Genomic DNA, 15,182 nt, shown 5'->3' with positions numbered 1-15,182 from the left:
GCAGCTCCAAGAAACAAAGTTCCCGTTGTTTTTTTTCTGTAAAGCTTTTCCGGTTGTCACCCTGTCCCAGGCTGCATTAAGGATCTTTGTCCCCTGAATCACGCTGCAATTATCAATTATTTGAAAATGAGAGAGATGAAAAGCAGCAGAAAGACTCAGATCACAACCTCTTGACTTCACGGGACCTCTGCTCCTAAACGATGCTCGGAGGCCGCATAAATCGCGTAGGGGTGGAAGGTTGGGGTAGAGCAGGGGAGAAAGCACAGGAGGCAAACAGCTGTGGGCAGATGTGATGATGGCTGCGTTTGCAGACAGCTTGAGGCTATTACCCCAGCAATAATTCATGTCAAGCCTTGCCTTGGTCTGACAGGAGCTCCTGAAAACCAGGGCAACTTTCTGACCAACGTAGGGCAAAGGAAAGACTTTGGGCTTGCACCCGAACACGCCGCCTGTGCGCCTGTTCAGATCCATCAGCGTAATCTCAGGTTTAGGAGAGAAATGGTAGCAGTACCTGGTGAAAAAAAAAATAAAGAGGAAAGAAAGCACGCAGAAATCCCAGCACACTTATCTTTATCAATAAAGTCATCTGGGAAATCAATAGATAAAGCGGAAAAATCTGAGAGGTAATTTCAGTAAGAGCTCAATCTGTCTGGAAAGGAGTGCTACAGTGCTATAAAAAGCGAGGACGGTCACCTTTGGTGATGTCCTGGAGATATTAATGCTCTTATAAATCGCTCCTCGACAGACAAACAGATAAATAAACAAGACAAGAGGATCTGCTGGCTACCTTGGCAGTTGATTCGTATTAACGTGCTGCATCTTTGCCAGGTTATCAAACTCACCTTTGAAGAATTTGAACTAGAGAGAGGATATGACACTCTGACAGTGGGCGACGGAGGACAAGTCGGAGACCAGAAAACTGTGCTTTACGTGTAAGTAGCCTGTCCCTTGTCCCTGTTGGAAACCCACACTGAAGTTTTGCCCAGCAAGGTGTAGCTGATGCGTTTGAGGGAGTCCTGGGGTTGTTGTCATACTCACAGGGTGGTTTATGGGCTGTTGGTTGTCTTGGGGGTTGACTCCTCTTGGTGGGCTCTTCCCTCATTGTGTTATCTCACGCTTCGGCTCACAGAAGGGCTTTAACCTCTTTGCTTCCCATGAATTGCCCTTGTCGGGGCCCATAGAGGCTGGGAGTGCACTGAGTGAGCAGGATTGAAGTTCAGATACAGGAATAAATGAAAATCAGGCAGAATCTGGGAGCTGGCTGAATCCTTTGAGCTGTCGTTCTTGTGCCGCTAAGGCAGTGGTTGCAGTGGAAGTGGATCCCTGTGTAGCACAGGGGTAATTTGGGATCTTTTACAGCTGCCACTAGAAAACGCCACAGCCAAAAAAGGGTGAGCCTTGGTCATCCTTCAGGGGGCTGTTTGTTCTCATTAACCTGCTGGTGTTAATGCCTTATGTTTGCCCTTCCTCCAGCCAAGTCTCTCTGTTCCTTTTCTGAAGGGTCAGCGAGAAACCCATTTGTGTATCATTGCAATGTAATTACTCTAATTGTGTATCATTCAAATCCTCTTTACTGAAGAAACAGTGATTCTGCTGCAGCTTTTCCGGATCATTACAGCAAAATACTGTGTAGCTTTTATGGAAATCCCGAATTTAAAACCTGTTGCAGACCTCGGGGTGCTGCACATTTGAGTACTTCAGGAAATGTGTCTCGCTTTCCCTGGTACAGCCGTGCTGTGCTGTGAGCAGAGCAGATTGTGAGTGGCTCCGTGCCCATGGAAAGGTTTGCTGGTGCCCTCAGCATCCTGATTTCAGCTCGGCTCTGAGCACCCATGGGTGCTGGGCTCCGTGTCCCAGCACTCAGACATCCCCCATGGTCCTGAGCGCCTCGGGCAGCCCAAATTCGTGCCGTGCTGGGGGATCGCTTGCCTCCTGCAAGGGAAGATGGGAGCCACTGGTGTCTGCCAGAATTTGGAGCATCTCAAGGGCACTGGCAAGGCCATGCACTGGAGCAGAAGCAGGGAAAAGCCGCCGTGACTTTGGGAAGGAAAACTGGAGGTGATGGATGGGGCGTTGGAACCAGGACCACCAGCATCCAGCCTCAGTGTCTTCGTTTGATCGATTCCCTTCTTTTCTATCTAATCAAAAATGTACAGGAGCCAAGAGCTCTCCAAAAGCTACTCTAGCAAAGCTGCTGTAAGCTTTCCAACTGGTAGAGAGTATTTCGTATTGCGTTTTCTAATTCCTCCTCCACGTTTGTTTTTCCACACGATTCAGCCTCCCACTCCATCTTCACTTATCTTGATGACTGCTTGTCTTTCCAAAATCTCTGTTTCTCTGAGGTTCGCTTTCCTATAGGTTTCTTTTCAGAACGCTGGTGACACTTAGGTCAAGAACTCTATAACCAGCAATGTATATAAGTGTAAAATGTGATTATTGCCAAAGGGGTTTGTAATTAAAGTGTCACAGAGCATTTCACAGCCGATTGGCCAAAACATGCAAATTAGTGCCAGGGGACCGTGTGTAATAACTTGCTGAAATGATTTCTCATTCCGCCCCGTTTTGCTTGTCTGAAGCCCATGAAGGTTTTTCTGGATTTGATTTTAATCATTCCACAATTTCTTGCTACTCGGCACCTTGCTAAGGCAAATCTGGAATATCTGAGGTTGCGCAGGGTGGAGTGTGTGGCATCTTGTCCCAGTGCAAGAGAACTTCCCGTTAAATTACTGATGCTAATCCTAACAGGGAAACTCATTTATTTTTCTTTATAATCTGGGAAGATAAGTTGAAAACTATTGAAAAGTGGAAGAGTCTGAAGACAGAAATACTCCATTTGTAATGATGTGGTTGAAGGTCCATGGACGACTCCTCTCAGCGGTTGCTGCCCTCTTAGCTGCTGGATTCGTGTGTCGGGTTGGACATCCATGGGATACGAGGAACAGGGTTTTTTTGAGGAATCAGCATGCAGAAAGTGAACCCTGTCAAAGATGGGAGCTCCAATTTTCTTACTACTCCTCATTTATTCTCGGCTATTGGAGAGGGACTCAGTACTGCAGCCTTTCAGATCAAGGGGTCCATTTCATTCGGCTGGCAAAGCAGCAGCCGCTGTCCTGCACGAGGGCTGAGGAGCCACTCACAGCCCTGTAAAGAGGCATCTCGTGAACACAGCACATTGTTAGACTGAGCTTTCCGACTTGCGGAGAAGATTTTATTCCCTAAAGTAACAAGCGCCCAAATCAATCATTCAGCTTGTTAAAGTGGAATTGGGAAAGCATGCAAAAACCTCTGAAGCGCCTTCTTGTGAAGGTTTTTTCTCCTGGCGTTCCCCATTCCTGCCTGTCTGCGGCTGAAATAACTTGAGCGGCATCAACAACAGCGCTGCTCCTGTGCTCCTCATCAAACTCCCTGCATGCAAAACAGCCATTAAAGCTAGATTACTTCTTAATTTACCAGCACCCTGGGATCGATAACATTTCTGATGCAGGTCAAAGCAATAAGAGAGCAAAGGCGGGGGTGGAACTGGGAGAGCTTTGATGGCCCTGGGAGACGTGGATGTGGTTTCAGGCAAGAAGACGTCCCCAGTTCCATGGCCGAGGCTCGAGCAGGGACTGGTGCTGGGTGTTACTGGTCCCTGGTGCTGTGCGACTGGTGAACCTTGCTGGGATGGGAAGGAGAGTTCTGTGTATGGCATGGCTGGTCCTATAGACAACCTGTAAGGCTGTTGGGAAGGATCTGACACCCAGCAAGTAACTGGTGTTGGAAGGAAGCAGAAGTAGCACAACCCTTGGAGCAGTTATTTGGCTTCACCCTAAATGAGCAGTAGCTGGTGGATCAGCCGTACCGGCTCCAACTGCCCAGGAACCCGGGAATTGCAGCAATTCTGCCTGGAGGTCGTACATCACATTTATTCCCAGCATGGTACCAACACGCTGGGCTCCTTCCCTGACAGGGTTGGTTTGCAATAATTCTGCCCTGAGAGCTCAGGGATCGATTTTATCAAGAAGTCGTTCAGGTGCTGCTGTTGTACTTGAGGTCAGTGCTGGGCAGAAGCCACATCTATCCATATGTATGTGTTTAGATTTAAGCAAACACTAAAAAACCCAAAAAACCCCACCTATCCACTTGCAGCAGTTGCACTTAAGGTAATTTATAAATTCATCATAGATAATACCTTAGCAGAAATAGTCTGACAACGGTGGCACCATTCAAGGGCTCACAGGGCACTCAGCAAATCTGATGCTCGTGCCTTTGCCTTACAGGATTTGGGGTTTTTTGGAGCTCCTTGTGGAAACTTCTCTGTCAGGATAGAAACGTAGCCAAGAACGTGCTGAAAGTTAAGAGGATTCAGCCACCAGTGTGGCTTCTGGGAGTTTTATTTGCTTCTGTTTTGCTTCAGTGAGAAAGGAAATGATTGCTGTTGACGGTGGATAATATATTGTAATAATGGCACTAAATTGCAATTATTATAGTGGTGATGGTAATAGCTTGCAGGCCCTCAACTATGGGGGAAGACTCACTGGGTAGCAAGCAGAAACACGCTGAGAGGCTCATGAGCCTTGAAAATGGTCAGGGTTTTGGACAGTGTCCTGTTTTGGGGTTATTCTTAATTGTGTTGGCATTGCTCTCGCTGTTTTCTGCTCCTGGAGAGGTATAGGTGGCCTTTATTTTGGTGGGAGAACCCGAGACGTACAGGCTGTTTACTTGTTCCGATGTGTTTTTGCAGCTTGACGGGCACCACGGTCCCGGATCTGATCGTCAGCACCCAGCACCAGATGTGGCTCCTCTTCCAGACAGACAGCGTCAGCAACTTGCTGGGATTCAAAGCGACGTACGAAGGTAATCCAAGTGTGCCTCAGAATTTACCTTTTTTGAAAAGCATAAGGAGATAGGATGGGTACAGTTGCATGCGAGAAAGAAGCTTCTCGAAATATATTGAAGCTCTGCAGATTTTTTATATAAAACTGGAGTTTTGCTCCTATAAGAGCAGCTTTCCTGGTTTCTTTTCCATGAAAGCAGACTGGGTGGGTAGTGTTTCATTGCCATTTCTTCTGCTTTGTTGGAAAAGTTGGGGAATTTCAGGTGATGGCAGAAGCAACAGACTGTGTCTGCGGGAGGAGATGAGATCAAGTAATGGGTGGTTCCAGTAGATTGGTGGTGTCAGCTGCTTTAAACTTCGGTCTGGAGTGTTGCAAATGAACTAAAAGTTAATGCTGGGGTTTTTCAGTAGAGACTCATGACGTGCAGTAGGTGAACGATGAATTTGGTTGTGAGCCTCTGTGTTCACTGATGCTGTAGATACTTGCAAAGTTAGAGAAAGGGTGATGGGAAAGTGTTCCTTCTAACTGGTGTAAGTGACTGGTGATTCTGGGTGAAGCTTTTCTTGGATTCCCAGTTTGAGTTGGTTTTAGATTTTCCCAGCAATCTCCGTCTCGTGTGTGTCCGTATCCACTGTGAGCACCTCGGGTCCTTGGCTTCCTCGGCCAGCGCTGCTCTGAGGACGGTGCCCTCCATCCCCACCCCAGAGCACAGACCCACAGAAAGGCTTCCACGTCGATGTCAGCTTCGTTTTGGTACTGTTGTCATCTTGAATCTCTTTTCAGGGCACTCAAATGCCTTTCAGTTTTCTCTATGACTTGCTGATAGCAGGGATGGCTTACTCATTAGGCTCTGATGCTTAAAAGTAGGCACACACATCATTGCCTATACATGGAGGCTGCTCCTGAAACGCTGAGCACCAGCAGCTCCCCCTGCCATCAGCAGTTACAGTTGAGTCTTTCAAGGGCTCTAAATGCACATGAGCATTCATTCAGTTTTGGAGGTGTCACAGAATCACAGAATCGCTCGGTTGGAAAAGCCCTCTGAGATCATCACGTCCAACCGCTCCTGTCTACCCCCTAAACCATATCCTTAAGTACCTCATCTACCCGCTCCTTAAACACATCCAGGGATGGTGACTCCACCACCTCCCTGGGCAGCCTGTTCCCGCTCCTGATGACCCTCTCAGTAAAGAACTTCCTCCTTATCTCTGACCTGAACCTCCCTTGGCACAGCTTGGTGCCGTTTCCCCTTGTTCTTGTCGCTGGGACTTGCCGTGTTTCAGGGAAGGGGCACATCGTGTTCAGAGCAGGACCTGCCCGTGGTCGCGCTGCTGATGGATGCTGCAGTACCAGCCCTTCAGAGCCTGTGGGGACCTGATCTGCCACAAACCCAGGACTCAATGCCAGCATGGCCAAGCAGAGCCTTGGGAGGGGACGAGGTTGTGATGCTGGAGCACAGCACTGCAGGGCCAGGTCAGCAGAAAAGTCATTAGAGAGACACTGATGAATCGGCTGTTTACACTGTAGCACAGCACATGAAGTTGCAAAGCCCATGATGTAGGGACCTGCCCACGCTATTGTTCATCTTCTGTGAACTTTGGATCTATGAGGAGCTCGACTTCTTCCTCCTCTGACCCATGTCGATGTTATTGGGAGCTTGATCTATAGCAGGGCTGAGCTGCTCCTGCTCCCTGTGCCCTCACCAGTCGGTTTGGGGATCGCCGTTATCATTCATGCCGTGGAGTCCTGGTGCAGGGAGCCTCCGATGTCAGATGTGCTTTACCTGCTGTGCTCCTCTATGGCCAAAACCTCCTGCAGAAGAAAAAGACCTGGTTTGGCTCTGCTGTCCCCTGCTGACCCTTCGCCGGGGACTCTCTGTCCTTGGCGAGTGTCAGAAGCAGTGGCTGCTCTCTGCCCATCATTCAAATTTTTTCTCCTTTTCTGGGCGTCTTTACAGGTTTTGTACAGCAGCTTCTCGACCTTGCAAACTGGATTTGTGCATGGACAAATACGCTGCGTGCCCCAGGCCCGTGCTGGCGCTGCCTCGAGGTTAAGCTGACCTCCCATCAGCCACGGCCATGAAACTCCTCAGTTTTTGCAAACGCTTTGAGTTACAAAGCAAGAGACATTTAAGTAAGAGGCAATTAGCACTTGCCAAATACATTACGAAATTATATGCAACCTGCTAACAAGTTTCAGTATCAGTTTTATAGCCACGCTGCTTCTTAATTGCGAGAGGAATATTACAGCTAATGGAGCTATATGAAGTCAAGACCAAAAATCTGCTTACTGGAAGGGCAGTGTATTGCTTATAGAGTATGTTTAAATAGCCATCGATCCCAAAACGTGTGAGTTTTAGTGTACCTTTTAAGTGTAATGCAATCATAAACCTGTTGCTGGTGCTGAAGCAGTTACACCCAGGAGATTTCTTGCTGCTGGGATTCAAGGACCTGTCAGAAAAGAAGCGTGCAATGTGCCATAGGTTTTGAATCACAGAATCCCAGAACGCCAGGGATTGGAAGGGACCTCCAAAGCTCATCCAGTCCAATCCCCCTGCCGGAGCAGGAACACCAGATGAGGTTACACAGGAAGGCGTCCAGGCGGGTTTTGAATGTCTGCAGAGAAGGAGACTCCACAACCTCTCTGGGCAGCCTGGGCCAGGGCTCTGTCACCCTCACTGAGAAGAAGTTTCTTCTCCAATTGAAGTGGAACCTCCTGTGTTCCAGTTTCTGTCCGTTACCCCTTGTCCTATCATTGTTTGTCCCCGAGAAGAGCCTGGCTCCATCCTCGTGACACTCACCCTTTAAATATTTACCAACATATAAACATAAACATTAATGTAGGGTTCCTGCAGAGGGGGAGCCACCCAGATCCTTTTGCTTCACTTGTGAGTAAAGAGAAGGAGTGTTTCCATCAGGAAGGGGGTGCAAAACCCAAGGTGTCTGGATTCAGGTATTTCCAAATCCGTGCCACAAGATTGGATGTGTTTGGAACAAAAGCTCGGCGGGTGTAAATCAGTGGGCAGCATTGATTTTCAATTAGGCTGTGTCAGGCCTTGCCAGCTGAGGATCTGGCTCATTAATGTTCATGAAGATTACTTCTAAATCTCCAATGTCTCAACTGCAGCCGCTTTTATCCTGTTTAAAAACAGACATTCGCTCATAATAGTGAACAATGTTTGCGGACATCCAGTGCTTGTCAGGAGAAATTTGTACTAAGCTCCACTTTGCTGGAAAAGCCTTTCCTTCCTCACACTACAGCGAGCTGATGGATGCTGCAATTTAGTGCTTGACTTGGGAGAGGGCTCAGAGCCTCCTGGGGTGCCAGGGCTGATCCTCTCCCTCTGTCCTTTAATCTCAGGTGACGACTTATGATAAAACCTTAGAGCTGGTGCCTGATGCTGGCACTGAGGTCTTTGAAAGTGCCCGGGTCAATCCCTCGTAATGGTTGGGTGGAAATAATTCCTTCAGGTAGCGTTTTCAAAAGGTCTTGAGAAGTTTAGGGTTCGTTGAAGAGGATTCAGGCTCCCGTAATCTCATCCCCATCAGTGGACTGAAGATGCTTGGAGGATCTCTCACAGGAGAGGTGTGGGGGAACAACGTGTTTCCGTTACTGAGAAGCTTGAGGTCACTACAAGCAATAGTAAACTGACAGTATAAAATCATGGCAGAAACGTTAAAACATGAAAAGATAGAACAAAGCCAGATTTGAATTTAGTCTTACATTTGCAGTAATATTTTCCAATATAAGATAATAATGTAAAATTAAAACCAGACACACACACACAAATGTAGCTTGGGTTTCTGTCGGTATTTTGGGTAGAGCTGACTAATGTCTGTGCCCCGAACCAGCAGCGTGCTGCAGGCAGGGGATGATTAAACAATATTTATTGTTGTGGATGTGCTGACTCAGTGTTTGGCTCCAAGGAGCTTAGCTGTCGAGCTGGAGCTTAGCCCCATGGTGCTAAGAGGCTTAGGAGCTCTGCAGAGCCGGGGCCGGCACATTTCCTCTGCTGACCTTTCTGGTTTTAATCGCATCGGCCCTGCCCAGGGTGTTTGGTGGGATGAGCTCGCTGGGTTTCCACATGGTTTTCCCATGTAGATCAATACTGAGCTCCCTGCATAGACGCCTGCGTGCAAGCTGCACGTGGAGGCGTTCATACACGTGTGTGTGTGTCAAATTGAGAGCAACTTCTTGAGTTGCCTGATACTTGGGGGGAAAAAATACCCCTACTTGGAGCTGGTGCTGCTGCTGCTGCTGTTCAGAGTTTGCTCTCGAAGCTCCCTGGCCTTTGATTTTCAGTAGTGCAATGCTTTCAGACTTCACCGATGAGCCCAGCTAACGCGCAGGTAGTTTGATTGCATTTATATCTGTAATTGTTTTTAGGTTCTGCGTTACCCACCCCTCGCAATGCTGTTGATGATGGAAGCCTGTCAGAAAGCTCAGTGTTTACGTCTGCCCTGCTCTGCTTTCCCATTAAACGTATTGACTCGCACCGTAAAACACCGGCGCTGAAATACTGCTGAGCCAACAGCCAGGAAGGCTTTTAGCTTATGATGTGCTGACCCGAGCTGCTCCCGGGGTCACGTTCCTGGTATTTAAGTCTCGTACAAACCATAGCAGGAGCGGTTTGATGTGATGCCACTGGGTTTTAATGAGCCCGCTCGGTTCAGGGCTGCACTGGCCCTGCAGCGGTGGGTTTAGGTGGGAAGGATGTGGCAAAGACATGCAGAACAGATAGGCAGAAAATCATCTTTGTCCTCTCCTCATAGTCTTTTTTTTTTCACCTTTAGATCCTTTTTTCCTCATTGGAATCAATGAAAAGAACAACAGAAATACCCTGGTCCTGGTTCTTCCAGATACCCTGGTAGCTTTCATTAGTTTAATCAAAGTTAATTCATACATGAAATAGTTTGTGTGGTTAAGTGTGTTCTTGAGGCTCTCCAGGTCACGTTTCTATGATTTCCCTCGGCTTGGTCTCCAGCTGCTCACAAACCCCCATCCTGTGGCTGTTTTTTCCCAGAAACCACAGTTTTGCTATTGCAGCGCTTGCTTGACAGCTCCCAGAAATCCTCATTTTCCTCCAGAGCTGAGTCAGGCAGGAGCAGAGATTCCCCCAGAGCCCCAGGAAAAGCCTGGCCTCGTTTTTGGGGTGCCCGCGGTGTCTGAGTCACTGGGGGAGCGTGGGCTGCATCCCCCGCGCCGAGCAGCGGGACTCACCTTCCCCACCCACCGCCAGCAGCCCAACAGCGCAAACAGCTCGGGAGAAATTCCTGCCGAAACTTCTCGCTGCGAGAACACGCCGGTTTGTCAAAATCTGAGCTGCATGATATAATATTTGATGGAGAAGCTGTGAAAGATTCGCTTCAACTTGTTTCATTCCAATAATGTCAAAACACTTGATTTAGATGTTCTTGTTTAGTTCTGACTTTTATTATTCTAATGTGGAAGGGGTTTTTACTTAAACATTCGTCAGCAGAAATGTTTCAGTCTTGTTGAGGCAACATGTTTTGATATTTCTGAGTCGCTCATCTTTTGGGGGCGGGGGAATTTCTGCCCTGCTTAAATATTTCATGAATTTTACTGCGTATGAAAAGAAATGTAGGAACCAGGGGATTTTCTGAGGACAGAAATTCCGTTTTCTGACCTCTCCGATGTAATAAAATATGCCAGCTTTGCTTGCCAGCTGCTAACCGGGAGATTGCGTGTACAGTGGAAAATCCAGGCACTGATTCTTCATTTCTGTCCCATTCTTCATCCCCTGGTTTCCCTCTGGCTGTGAATTTGTGTGGGTTCATGCAGCGACAGAACAGGGGTGCCCAGGCTCACCAGCAAGGGGGACCCCATTCAAGCGATGCCTCCCGAGCATCTCTGCTACCTTCACCCTTGCTCAGCAGAGGGGCAGAAGCGGGTTGGTTTTCATTTTTTGGCTGCCTTTCTTCTGAGCACGTCCTCATTTCACCAAAGCAATGAATGCACTGGGCACTTGTGGCTCCCTCTGCCTCCTGCAGCAGCTGGAGCTGCGTTGTGGGGCTCCTTGGGGGACGTCCCGTGGCCACTGTCCCTGCAGAGCCACCGATACCTGCGGAGAGGGGGGCTCCTCGGGTTGGTGAGGAAATTTTGGCCTTGCTGAGCCTGATGGCAAACCAAACTGAACCCAGTTTCAAAGCTGAACCTGATGGCAAAGCTGAGCCTGATGCCAAAACTGAGCCTGATCCCAAAACTGAGCCTGATGCCAAAACTGAGCCTGATGGCAAAGCTGAACCTGATTTCAAAGCTGAACCCAATGGCAAAGCTGAACCTGATTTCAAAGCGGAGCCTGGTGCCAAAACTGAGCCTGATGGCAAAGCTGAACCTGATTTCAAAGCTGAACCCAATGGCAAAGCTGAGCCTGATGCCAAAACTGAGCCTGATGGCAAAGCTGAACCTAATTTCAAAGCTGAACCTGGTTTCAAAGCTGAACCCGATGGCAAAGCTGAACCTGATGGCAAAGCTGAACCTGGTGGCAAAGCTGAGCCTGATGCCAAAGCTGAGCCTGATGGCAAAGCTGAGCCTGATTTCAAAGCTGAACCCAATTTCAAAGCTGAACCTGATTTCAAAGTTGAACCCAATGGCAAAGCTGAGCCTGATGGCAAAGCCGAACCTGATTTTAAAGCTGAACCCAATGGCAAAACTCCCGTGGGTTTTCGGAGGCCGGGGCTCCCTCTCTGGGGTCTGGAGGGGGCAGGCTGTGGCTGTGTGTCTGTGTTGGTGCTCCTTGGTGGAAGGAAGGGAGGAGTAGCATGAGCAGTGCTGGAGCTTCTGCTCCTCATGGCCCTGGCAGTGGGCTGGGAGATGCCTTAGCACTTTGTTCATGTTTTAGGAGCTGGCTGCAGTGACGCACGTTAGCATCCACCTCATTCTGCCCAGATATTGGTATGAGGACACTCAACGTCTCCGTCCCCAGGGCACCCAGTGTCGCAGGCATTGGGGACAGCAGGAGCTGGGTGAAAGGCACCACGGGACAGCTGCCCCTGCTGTCATTGCCAGCGCGGTGCTGCGAGGGTTCAGGGTGTGGGAGGGAAAGGAGTAACAAAAATTAATGTTTAAGGGCTGCTGACTTGTAGCAGAGAGCGTTATCGGTTTCCCGTGTCTCTGAGAGGACACAGTGATGCGTGTTTAAAATATTCATGCTCCCCTTTGATCTTGATGCTATTTCTTGGGGTTTAAAGCTGAATTTTCTTTGTGAGATTTGCAGTATTTATCTCCTGCTTTTTCTTTTTTTGGAAGGTGATGTACAGTTCAGTGCCACTTCAGTATCTGAACTGCTGTGGGCTTTGTCCCTTATCTGCAGGTACAGATCTTCAACACTTGGATTTTCAAAGTCTGTAGCATGCTATGTAAATCCTGGCCAACTGTTTCCAGGCAAAAATGAAAAGAAACCGATTGAATAAAAACTTTAATATTAATATTAATTTATGTTAAACTATTTTTGGGATGCTTCATTACCTGGCAGTGACTTTTTAGTGCAAGATGCAAGCAGCAGCAGCAGAAGCTCAGCGCCTTGTTGTGACTTCTGTTCAAAATACACCGGTATCCGAGTTCCCTGAAGTCAGAATAATAAAGCGGCGCTTGTTGTTACTCGAGCCAAATTGGAATATTAGATGGAGTCATGCAGATCTCGGCTGATGTGATTTTCCTCTGTAAAGAAAATGTCATAAAAGAAGTTTCCAATTTGGTGCAAGAAATTGAAAACGGGGAGGAAAGACAGCAAGGCTGATCACAGATGATGGGGATGGAAGCTGGAGGACGTGGCGTGGAGATGAATGTGGAGGGGATGAGCGGGGTTGTGTCGTTAATGGTGATACGGAGCAGGGGCCCTTTGGGGATGGAGTTGTACGGGGCAGGAGATAACAGGAAATGGTGTCACTTGGAGTCCCAGCACACGTGCAGTGAGTGATTACCCATGTGTTTCTGTGCAGAGAGGTGTCTGCGCTCTGCTCGGGGGCCAGGCAGGGAAATGGGGGAGGAATTGGGGGAGACGGCAGACGCAGTGATGGACAAACACCCCCCAGCGCATCCTCGGTGCCAAATGTGACACCTCTTCTGTCTGTCAGGTCCTTGCAGCAGGTGCAGGTTGGGATCTCCTTGTGTATCGCTGTATTTTTCATTTAATTACACATTTAATCACAGTGTAAGGACGAGGAAGCAGTTAGGAGAGGTCATTAGGGCTGTAAGTGGTACAGTTTGTGTTACGGACCCATCTCGGTCACGTTCTGCACCACTGCTGACCCCAGAGTGGGATGGTGCGGAGGAGCCCGGCTCTCCCTCGGGATGCAATGGCTTTGCTGGGATGCTGGGAAGCCGCACCAGTTCAACATCAGAGCCTTCCCCACACAACTTGTGTTTCCTTTCTTTCAGAGATTGACCAGGGGAGCTGCGGCGATCCCGGGATCCCGGCCTACGGCAGGAGGGAAGGATCCACGTTTCGGCACGGGGACAGTCTGAAGTTCGAGTGCCAGCCTGCCTTTGAGCTGAAGGGACAGAAAACCATTACCTGCCAAAAGAGCAGCCAGTGGTCTGCTCAGAAACCAGTGTGTGTGTGTAAGTCAGTGAGGAGACGGCTCTAAAACACCGGCACTGTGTGGTGAGGGGGTCACGTCAACACCGCGCGTGTGCTCTGTGCTTGGTACCAGGGTACAGCGTTAGATTTGGACATGACCAAAACTCACAGAAGTACCTCTGTTTTCCCCGATTGGTGACAATCAGACTCTTTTTCTTTGTCTCATCTCTAGTCAGTTGGATATGTTAAAGCCTGTGCCTTTGAACACATACTGTGGTGTAGGAGAGTCAACCTAATAGATAGGAAAGGAAAACTGAGGAACGGTCAGAGGGCAAAAGTGTGGGGCAAAGGGATAGAGAGAAACCAGAAATGTTCTTTTCAGAAGTGTGTATTCACCATGCAGGTAAATGGGTATGGTTTTGTTATACGCCCCAGTACAAAATGCTCATTTTCGGTGTGGCAGGAGCTGATCCAGAGGGTTCACACGGCCTGGGGGGAGCAAACCTCATGCTTCAGAGCTGTCCTGGGCTCTCCAGGAGCTGTGCAATTGCCCTACACTGGCAATTTATGTGGGAAACCGGTTTGAAGTAAACGCTTCTCTTTTCAGACGCTAATTTAAGCTCTGAACATTTGGGAATGTCTATTTGGGGAAAGGAAACAACTGCTTTGTGAATTTTGCCTTTTCCAGGTGCCATGACTCCCTTCCTACGTGGTTTTCTCTATAAGCAAATCAGTTCAAGATGCTAATGAGGAAAATGACGTTTTCCTGGTTCTCTTTACCATTTCTGTGCCTAGCATCGGGTTTTTGTTTCCCAGAAGCTCAGATGAATTTGACCTTGTGCTGGTTTGGTTGAGGTTCTTGCTGATAGTTTGCAATGAGAGTAAACCCAGAGTATGTGAGTGGATTGGATCACAGTTAGTATAGAAAGGAGATGTTTCTGTAAAGTAGGATTATTTTTGTAGGTAGATACTGACCAGGGGCATCAAATCCAACCCCAGCCAAGCAGCCCATGCAAAGCATAGCACAGACACGAATCTTTTAGTTAAAATAACTCCATTGTCTTCCGTTCTCTGTGGCCCTCCAGCTTTGGGTATTTATGGATCAACAAAGCAACGTGTAGGTAGTGGGAAAAGTATTTCATAGCCCTTTCTACACCTTTACTCCTCTGCTTTTAATCTAGGCAGCATGGTATTAGTGTGCATGCATCAGAAGGGGTTACATGACAAAACCGGCATGAAATCTGTAGTGGGATTAGTAACAACTCCCTAAACATTGGGAGATCATGACATGTATTGGGCATGAGGTGGGGAAATAAGGTGACCTGATGTATGTGCTGCTGCTTGGAACATGCAAACGCGTCAGCGCTGCTGATTCTGGCTGCAAACGCGTGACAAATGCAAGCGGAGATTAACCAGCAGCACGGTGCATCCTGCTGTCCTGAGCGGATGATTTACGAGCAGACAGGATTTATTGTGGAGAGCTCATTTCCTGGGGCTCCGTTGACAAAGCAACATGAACCATTTGAGTGATGCGTCTGCTCATTGCGACGGGTTCCTAATTCGTGACTGTCTGTGCCTTCATGATAACACAGCTGCCATCTTCATCCTCTTGGTTGTCGTCACATCCCGTAACCACCCGGGGTGAGCACAGAGGGCACTTGAGAGACTCTGCGAGGCCTTCTTAGTGCTTGTCTTCTGCAAAGCCCCTCGTGAGCAGGGCGTCCCTGGCCTTGCTGTGTGTGTTGGGGTGGTTTCTGAGGAGCTGAGGTACCTGAACCAATGCTGTTGTAGCACTGGAGCCGGCTGGGGTAGCACGACCATCC

The 15,182-nt window shown here is 48.5% G+C and overlaps 1 protein-coding gene across 1 annotated transcript in view; it reads left to right on the top strand.

The window, feature by feature from the left end:
* LOC104537655 (CUB and sushi domain-containing protein 2-like) overlaps positions 1–15,182 on the top strand; it is a gene marked incomplete at both ends in the record, with an annotated part of 85,281 nt that overhangs the window by 20,730 nt on the left and 49,369 nt on the right. Inside the window, 3 exons of the mRNA XM_010180599.1 lie at positions 829–932; positions 4,724–4,836; positions 13,218–13,400. Coding sequence (XP_010178901.1) covers positions 829–932; positions 4,724–4,836; positions 13,218–13,400 — 400 coding nt within the window. The remainder of the gene's footprint in view (positions 1–828; positions 933–4,723; positions 4,837–13,217; positions 13,401–15,182) is intronic.

Source organism: Mesitornis unicolor, unplaced genomic scaffold (assembly GCF_000695765.1).
Source record: "Mesitornis unicolor isolate BGI_N332 unplaced genomic scaffold, ASM69576v1 scaffold16823, whole genome shotgun sequence".
Classification (NCBI taxonomy): Eukaryota; Metazoa; Chordata; class Aves; order Mesitornithiformes; family Mesitornithidae; genus Mesitornis; species Mesitornis unicolor.
The sequence above is the reverse complement of the archived record's forward strand: the minus strand, read 5'-3'. Positions and strand labels throughout refer to the sequence as shown.